Source organism: Nanorana parkeri, unplaced genomic scaffold (genome assembly GCF_000935625.1).
Source record: "Nanorana parkeri isolate BGI_ZX_2015 unplaced genomic scaffold, ASM93562v1 scaffold583, whole genome shotgun sequence".
NCBI classification, from domain to species: domain Eukaryota; kingdom Metazoa; phylum Chordata; class Amphibia; order Anura; family Dicroglossidae; genus Nanorana; species Nanorana parkeri.
In genome coordinates, this window is record NW_017306851.1 from 299445 (window position 1) to 309036 (window position 9592).

Consider the following 9592-nt stretch of genomic DNA (forward strand, 5'->3'; position numbering starts at 1 on the left):
TTGACCCCCCCCCCCCCCCATTTCAAATTGCAAAAGCCAATAGCAGAGTGGCTACTGCACCTGCCCACTGAGCAGAGGAGCGATACAAAGAGACAACTTTCTCTCTCAGGTCCGCTACTCTGCTCAGCTGCTGGTGTTTCAATAGCCAGTCTGCTATTGGCCATTTCAAATCAAAATAGCCAATAGAAGTCTGGCTATTGTCCCGGCTGCTTACATCCATCTATGGCCTGTGGAAGGTAGCTGGCAGGACAAATGAGCCACTTGGGGGGAGGTAGCTGCTCTTGCCTTGGGTGCAAAATAGTCTAGCACCGGCCCTGGGTTCATGCATGGGGTTTCTTTTCTTTTTATTCTTTTTGTTAAATGAATACATTGTAATTTTTCTTAAAGTAACAGGCACCATTAACCTCTTCCTTCTTGTTCTGTGTACAGTTTAGGAACAATGGGATTCTCCATATATCATATAGATCCATGTGCAAATATATTCAGAAGGATAAAAAAAACCAGCAACGTGTAAACTCTTCTGCTTCGATCACCACTAGTTGCAGGCCGGTACACGTTCAAGCGTTCGGTCACTGATGACATCTCACGAAGTGACAAGCGCTCATTTGTAGCACCGCGGTATAAGGCGAACTTGTTACACGACGTGAGATGTCAACCATACAAGTTTCCCTCTTTGCAATTTGCTGGTGACATTAGAAGCAGGCGAGTCAATACGCGGCGTTGAGTTTTAGCAGATGAAAGGTATTGAAGACCAAAGAGACTCAGAACAGACAGATAACAAAATAGCTGCTAATTGCAACTGTCTTTGGATTGCTAATGACCCAGCACGTGAGTTTGACTTAAAGGAAAAGGCGCTGCGTAAAAGGACATCTGTAGTGTATTTGGAAGTTTAAAGGGGAACTATGAGGTAAGTGTTTTTCCCTATAGCTCTCCTAAGGATCACGGGAGGACATAAACTAACCTCCTCCCGTGATCCAAACTTCAGTGTATCGCGAGCTACAGCTCGCAGTATACTGAGACCGACGCAGCCGGGACGGATCCCGACATTACTGTTGAGATCCACCCAGCTGCGTGATTGACAGCTGGCTCGGCCTATCTAGAGGCAGGGCCAGTTGTACCCACCCCTCCCCCGTCCGTTCCCGCCAGTCAGCGCGGTGAGCGGGGAATCCCTGCAGGGAGACGTGAGTGACAGTCACAGCTCTCTGCAGGGACATGATAGAGAAGTGAGCGAGCGACGGTATGTGTTCTCTCACTTCCCGATCTACTGAGCCGACGTGTGACAGTTTAATTGTCACACGTTGGCTCAAACTATGAGGTTGAGTGAAAATCACTCCCCTCATAGTTCTCCTTTAAGTTATTTTAAAGTTTACCTGACAATTGGGTTTGAAGGGACTTTCCCATTTTCGTTGTTCCATATTTAAATTACTCTGCAAAAATGTGCATTCTCCTTCCAGTTGCTATCAGCATATGTGACGTACTGAGATGAGCAAATTAAAATGGGAATGATTTGAATCAGACATTCATGAATATTTGTGAAAATTTCAGGATTTTACAAGTGAATTAATTTGCTCATCGGCCCCTCCAAGCTCCCATGTGATGATACGCTTTATGGTCAAAGATTTGTTGACTCCTGACCATCACACTTATGAGTTTGTTGGACATCCCATACAAGAACCATGGATAATAACATGAACTTGCGCCCACCCCCCATGGGCATTAATATGGAGTCGCCTCCCTTACCCAGATAGCAAGAAATTGAGCTGCAAGTTTGAAAATGACTTGCTAAACTATTGCAGACTTGCCGCGCTTCACAATTTTGTTGCACAATTACAGCAAGTCTGCAGTGCAAGTCTCCAGACCAGCGAGCTTGCAGAGCTCTTGCTAAGACCTGCAGGACTCTTGCTGTAGACTTGCCAAGCAAATTTGCTACAAGTTCAAAAAGTGTCAACTAGAACTTGTGCTGCAAGTGTTCTGCAAGTCTACAACTTGCCAGGAATGTGTGCAGCAAGTTAACAAAATTACAATTTCACCCCGCCACAAGTTTGTAGCAACTTATCCTTGCTATCTGGGTAGTGGCTATAACATCCCCCACTCTTCTGGGAAGACTTTCCACAAGATATTGTAGGGTGTCTGAGGGAATTTGCCCCATTTATGAGACCAGGTACTGATGTTGGATGAGAAGACCCAGTTCACAATTGGCATTCCAATTCATCCCAAAGGTGATCAGTAGGGTTGAGGTGCAGGGCACTCGAGTTCCTCCACACTCAACTGGCCAAACCATGTCTTTATGTGGCTGACTTTGTACACAGGGGACAGTCATGGTGGAACAGAAAAGGGTCTTCACCAAACTTTTACCAAAAGGTTGAAAGAGGACAGTTGTCTACAATGTCCTTGTACGATGTATTATTAACAGTACCCTTCTCTTGAGACACCTGGACTCAATGATCTGGAGGAAGGTCCACATACTTTTGGTTAAATTGTGTATTTAAAGCAGGTTTTGCAACTCCAGGGAAATGTCAAGAGGACCCTAGTAGTGGGGCTGTCCCCTTACTTCAAGGGTTAAATGCTCATTTTTGTCCAAGTTACCATTTTCACTGACCTTACCCCTCACTTCGTGGCCACCAGCGCTCTCCTCTTCCCTCCAAAGCTTTGGGTCTTCAATGGGCTCTCGACGTCCTCACTTACAATGCAGAACTTCTAGCCCTACATTGTACATGATGATGTCAGAGTGAGACCACCCAATGAAGCTCCAAAAAGAAGCATATGCTTCAAGGAACCGCTCACACAGAGAGAAGGAGCCTGGGGGTGTGAGGTACAAAATGTCCCCCTAGTCAAAAATGAGAATTGAAACCTTGCACCGTGAGGGCAGCCCCACTACAAGGGCAGGCTTGACATTTCCCCTCATATCAGTTTTAATGCTTATCTCATGCCAAAACTTTTATTTCAGTTTTGTGGAAGGTTAGAACGAACCCCTGTCAGGTTTTTATTGGTATCTATGTCCCTTCAGGGAATATTCTCCCTCTCTGTTTGTCCTGGTGACCATCATCAATGGAAAAGAGAGCCATGAGAGATCCAAAGTTTCACAGAATAAATAAGAAACCTTCCAATGAGGACACTTATCCTTGTGGCAGCCTATTAATAGGGGTCTTTCTCTCACTTTGGATTGGATTTCCTCACTTTCTGTATTTTTCCTGTTCAGGAAGTTTAGGGAAATCTCCCCAATGGGACATGGACAGGAGAAGTAGAGTTGTTTCTTATTGATTTCATTATTACCTAGCGCAACGTACTAGCAATTGATTTTCAGGAGTGGTAACCATTAGACGCTCTACCCAAAACCAATAAAACAAAGTTTGTGCTTTAGTTCTAGTTTAAAGTGACATATGGATGCTGACATTGTTTTAAAGGTGCAAGCTGTCCAAAGCTGTCATCTTGGTCCTGGCATCTCTACAAATCCATGACCTGGAATAGGCATGTAGCCAGCGAAATTGAGACTTCTGACCTGATCACTTATCTTGGGCCAGTGGCTTACTGAGTGGTGAGGTCAGGATTAGAATGACACCCTACCCAGGAATTAACATTGGCGATGTTGCCACTATATGTCCATTACCTGATGTCATTGTCATCCACAGCAAAGACCACCACGCCCCGAGCCTGGGGCGTCTCCAGCAGTTGTCGGACTAGCTTGTCATAATCGCTGGCTTTACGGTCGTTGGGGATTTTCAGGGACTGGGCGATGCAGAGTCCTCCTGTAGGGGAAGCAAGAAGGGAAAGCTGGTTAGTGAAGTCACATACTGTACGCACATTCCTATGAACACATTGCCGTCCTTTTCTACTTATTTGCAGCTCCTACAGCTACAAAGATATCATTTTGAATAACCAACCAGAGCTTCTTTTGGGTCTCATTCAAGAAAACTCATTAGTAATACAATTTTTGTTTGCATGCATGCAAAGTAATGTGTCAGTGTAACACTTCCAGGTATGTATTACTTACAGTGCTCCCCATGGCAATGCCTTCATCTGAGTTGTGGGATATGAACAGTAAATTGGGTGCCAGTCACTTTAAGTACTTTTTTCAATGCTTTATTGTAGAATAGCCAAACTGTGTGGGAGGGTATAGGGCTACAGACATCCATGGGAAAAATAGACTCCAGATTCACCAATCCCTTCCCACTTTCACAGAGCAGGAATAGTTTAGTTGAGCGGAAGATGACACTGGGTAACAGAGCAACAGATGAATAGAGGATGTATTTGAGATCTTCCCTGGGAGAGGCACCAGGCTTGTTCCTGAGGTCCATGCCATCCTGGCATTCCTGGCACCTCCAGCAGATAAACAACCCCTCTGGTTCTCCTTTCCAGACCCCTCCTGGGTCCACATCTGGCCTCCTGCAGGCTTGAGGCCTAGTCAGTTTCTTCAGCCATGTACATCCCACCCCAGGCTAGGCCTAGGGGCAGACTGCCCTGAGCACACGGCAATTCCTGAGTATTTATGTACTTCCCCAGCATGCACCACTGGCCATAAAACTCTTAGGGGGTCATTCACAAAGCTGCCGAAGGCAGCCGAGTGAATAACTGAACCGTAGTGAAGTGAGCCTAACAACGTTCTGCTATTTACTACGGCTCAGTACGGCTGATTTCAGCCGTACATCGGCTGAAATCAACCGTACATCGGTTGCCTTCAGCTGCACTTCAGTCATGTTCGGCTGAGCCAAAGTGCAGAAGGACTTTGACTCAGCCAATCCAACATCTGGATCGGCTAAGCCGAAACTCCGGCAGCTCACATGCACATAGGGGCCGAACAGCAGTGAGTGACTAGCCGCATGCCGCCGAGCGGCATTTGGCTCAGCTATTCTGCTCGGTACCTCTGTGGTACCGAGTAGAATAGCACATAGTGAAAAAAGTTGAAAAAATATTGTAAATAAATATTAAATTAAAAAATAATTATAAAATAAAAAACAAAAGCTCAGTCGAGCCGAAGCATAGGCCTTCGGCTCGGCTGAGCCGCTCGGCCGCTGTAGGGCTATGGTGAATAGCCCGTACAGCAGCCCTTGGGTTTGACTGAACCAAAGGGCTCCGGTGGCCGAAGAGAGCCGAAGGATTAGCCAAAGCTACGGCTGGATCCTGCGGCTCCTTTGTGAATAACCCCCTTAGTGATTTGCTGGTGAGGCATAAGCCCAATTTGCTAGCCCCACTCTGTGGCAGGGTCACAACCAAACACAGGTAGGTGCAGACAATAGCAGAACACCTAGAACTAAGTAAATGATACCAGACTACAAATCATCCAGATTGATTATAGTGCTCGCCAGGCCCGGCGCTACCGCAAGGCAAGTCAGGCGGCCGCCTGAGGGCGCTGCAGGGTGAGGGCGGAAAAAACAGGGCATTTTGACAAGTACAAACATGCACCTTGCCTATGTAGGCAAGAATCCTAGCACCGGCCCCGGTGCTGGCATCTCTAAATTTAAAGAGCCGCTCCACTTAGGATGAAAGGGCTGCGCTTGCTACAAAGTTACAATGTTGCAGTCTGATCACTGGGGTAGGGGAGACTGAGGAAATGCTTCCTCCTGCCTGCAACAGATTGATGACATTATCTCAGCCTAGGCAAAGTCTCTGCATTCGAGCTCAAAAATGGCTTTTTAATGATAAAAGGTGAAACTTTTCTAAAAAATGATCCCGTTGCTGTATATTGGGACCTGTCAGGGATTTATTAAAATGACTGAACGTTCCATCTTACACTCATGCACAGGAAGTAAAGCTTGCATTAGATAAGTGCGGCAGCATTTTTTTCCATCCCCTGACGATCTCTTTTAGGATGATAATACTTGCAGAGTTTTATTCCGTTAACTCTACAGCTGGCACATTTTACTTTCCGTATAACGCGCAGATAGATTGCAGCATCTTCCCAAAATAATGTAAAGTGGGGATCCCTGGAGCTCACTATGCACTTTGTGCATACATTTTTATGAACTCCCATTAAACTCCCGAGGGGACCGTAGAGAATTTAATGCAATTTAATTAAAGTTTATGCTTTAACGTTTATGAAGAGCGGTTCTGCTGCCTTTGCTTTGTTTTAGGAGCCTTTAACCTTAAAGGACATAAAGTTGAAGTTTAAGCTACTTATATTTTGCCTTCCCTGGTCCCCCCCCCCCGTCCTCATTAACATGCTAATGAAATCTGTAAATGAAACCTTTCCATTTTCATGACAGACATTATTTTGGTCCCAAGTTCACCGGGTCTATGTTCTTCTCTATGCATGGCTGGTGGGAGGAGCCAGCAGGGGTCTGAAAACATCACAGCACTCCTCTCAAGAGCCCCTGTTCTATCACAGATTGTGACTGCGTTAGAATGTGTAACCGGTGACGTGATCACACTTTCTAATGTAATCACGCGTGTTTTTTTCGACGGTGGAATGCGTGACCGGTCACGTGGTCACAGATTCTAACGTAGTCACGTTCAGATTAAAGCACTCATGAATGCTATAACATAGATTGAAGATGTATATTGTTCAGGTGTGGAACCTTTTGATAGCAAAAGATAGAAATGCAGGAACAAGGAAGAGTGATGGGAAATGTCCTCAATCCGATGTGGTGCTCCTCCAACACTCCATTCACATGTGGGAGCCCTTGTAAATACCTAATACTTCTGGGTACGTGACCTGCTTGTCTTCCTCCGAGGTTGGGGTTCCTACACCTGAGTGGCCAATTGCCAACCCTGAACAGTCACACGGGGGTTGGGAGGAAGGTCAATATCCCTGTGTAAGCTCCAATACACGGAGCTTACACAGGGATGAAACTCAAGGCTCCTGCAGACGACAAGATGGTGGAAGACTAAAGAAAAGGTAAGTATCAGTTGGTAGGGCGCCCTTTCAAGAGGACCTGTCATTTTGCTCGGACTTGGTGAAGTGACCGGCTCTCTTTGAAGTGCTTGGGCAACGTGCACATATGTTTTCCCCGTCTACATATCACAGGACCTGCCGCTTGCATACGCGAAGGGCCGCAGCGTATGGCCGTTTCCCAGACTCACCAAAGAAGTCAACCGGTCCCTGAATCTCCTCCCAGCGGGCCCGACGCCGCTGGTTTCATTCCCAATCATTCGTCGCAACATTAATTCACTTGCTGGATCTGCTCAGTTGGTTCCTCCGTCCGGCCTAATTGGATTATTAATTAAGTGAAATAGAGACAAATTATTTTTTTTCCACCTATTTGGCAGAAAGAAAATCCTCATGGCGAAGCTTTTTGGGTTTTTTTTTCCCGTCGGGTTGGATTGTATCTGGGGAGGTTTAGGAGAGCCTATCCGCGGCTAATTAGTATAACTTGCCTCTATTGAATTGATCGCCCTAATGTGTTACATTCAAACTATATTAGTTCTTTTTTATTTTCTTTCCTTTTAAAATGATCCATTTTCTCGGTGAATAGATTTTGTAACGCTCTCTTTTTTTTTAATGCGGTGAGACTAATTGGTGAAAAGTTGGCTAAACCAAGCTATCTAGGTCATCTCAAGATGATAAAAGGGGACTCTGAGCACCCCACAACTGCCACTTCTGGGAATGCGTACAATACATAGTTACATAGTATTTGAGGTTGAATAAAGACACAGGTCCATCAAGTTCAACCTTAAAGGAGAACTATGGGGTTAGGGCTTTTCCCCATAGTTCTCCTTAGGGTAACGGGAGGACACAAACTAGCGTCCTCCCGTCACCCTAGGCTCAGTATACCGCGAGCTGTAGCTCGCGGTATACTGAGACGCTGCAGCTGAAGCGGATCCCGACAATTGTGCCGGGATCCGCCCAGCTGCGTGAGTGACAGCCGGCTCTGCCTATCTAGAGGCAGAGCCAGCTGTACCCGCCCCTCCCCCGTCCGTTCCGCCAGTCAGCGCTGGCGGATCGGACCGGGGAGGGGGCAATCCAACCCCTCCCCTGTCACGGCAGAGAGCCGTGACAGGATCGAGAGGTGAGCGAACGCCGGTATATGTTCGCTCACCTTCCGATCTACTGAGCCGACCTGTAACAGTCTCATTGTCACAGGTCGGCTAGAACTATGAGGTGAGTGGAAATCACTCATCTCATAGTTCTCCTTTAAAGCGGACCTAGCATCAAATACCTTCATGTTATGTGAATGTATGATAAGTAATGTGTCAGTGTAAGGTGCTGTGTCAACCGACTTTGGTTTCCTTCAAGCGGGTTTTGCATACCAATTCAAATGCAGGTTAGAAGGAGGTCAACTGCACCCGTAACTCCTGAATGATCTCAGAAGAATCTCAAACTGATTTCCAACTGATGCCATCGACAGCCAGTCAACACGAGTTATAACACCTCTAGGTGTTCATTATCCCCCAGAGAGATCACAGTACTCCCCCTGACAATGCCTTCATCTGCTTTTCTCTCCACAAGGGGAGTGCCATCTTTGTTCAGGAATCATCCAGGGTCACCATACTACTTCCTGGACTGAGATGGCAGCTCAGAGATGACACAGTTATGTAAATCACGGTGGCTATGTACACAAATGTCTGACAGAGATTAGCCCAACTTGCTAAAACGTTACATTGTTGCAGTCTGATCATAGGGGGAAAGGAGACTGAGGAAATGCATCTTCCTGCCTGCAGCAGGATGATCACTTGGGGAGGGGAGACTGAGGACCATGCATCTTCCTGCCTGCAGCAGGCTGATCACTGAGGGGAGGGGAGCCTGAGGAAATGCTTCTTCCTGCCTGCAGCCGGCTGATCACTGAGGGGAGGGGAGACTGAGGACATGCGTCTTCCTGCCTGCAGCAGGCTGATCACTTTTGGAGGGGAGCCTGAGGAAATGCTTCTTCCTGCCTGCAGCCGGCTGATCACTGAGGGGAGGGGAGACTGAGGACATGCGTCTTCCTGCCTGCAGCAGGCTGATGACTTGGGGAGGGGAGACTGAGGACATGCGTCTTCCTGCCTGCAGCAGGCTGATCACTTGGGGAGGGGAGACTGAGGAAATGCTTCTTCCTGCCTGCAGACTAATGACATCATCTCAGCCTAGGCAAAATCATTGACTGGAGCTCAAGGACAGCTTTTTAATGATAAAAGGTGGAGCGTTTATGAATACTGTTGCTGCATATTGTGATATATCAGGAATTTGTTTCTGCAGATTTGTAACATTGGTGACAGGTCCACTTTGATGTTCGTTTCCCCTTTACTTCCTCGTTCTGCACACTGGGCTCTGCAGGGAGGTCTGTGCTGCAGCAGAGCATCTCTGCCTTATGTAACACCAGCTCTACATTCTGCAGCTCCCATGGAGCTCAGCTCCTCTCCCAGCATCTCCCTTATGTTTCCCGGGCTACACTCCATCCTCCAAGATCTATTTTTATATTTGCTGAAGTTTTTTTTTTTTTTTTTTTTCCCTTCAACATGCTGATGCATGGATTTATTCCTCACACACCGACAATGGGGAATAAGGGGGCTTCAGCTGACAGCGGCAAGGGAGACCCCACAACTAGTGTAGTCTGTTCGCTGTTTGATCTTTGCGTAGGCTTTGATCACATTTCCTGCTGAGCTGCTGAGTAGAGTCCCTTTGCACCACTCCCAAATATTTCACATCTCCATGCTTTCCGTTCCATCATAGAACCATACT

At 46.8% G+C, this 9592-nt stretch overlaps 1 protein-coding gene across 1 annotated transcript in view; it reads right to left on the reverse strand.

Moving 5' to 3' along the window:
* GRM7 (glutamate metabotropic receptor 7) overlaps positions 1-9592 on the reverse strand; it is a 351320-nt gene that overhangs the window by 171049 nt on the left and 170679 nt on the right. The window contains exon 3 of the mRNA XM_018562551.1: positions 3608-3746. Within this exon, the coding sequence (XP_018418053.1) occupies positions 3608-3746 (139 nt within the window). The remainder of the gene's footprint in view (positions 1-3607; positions 3747-9592) is intronic.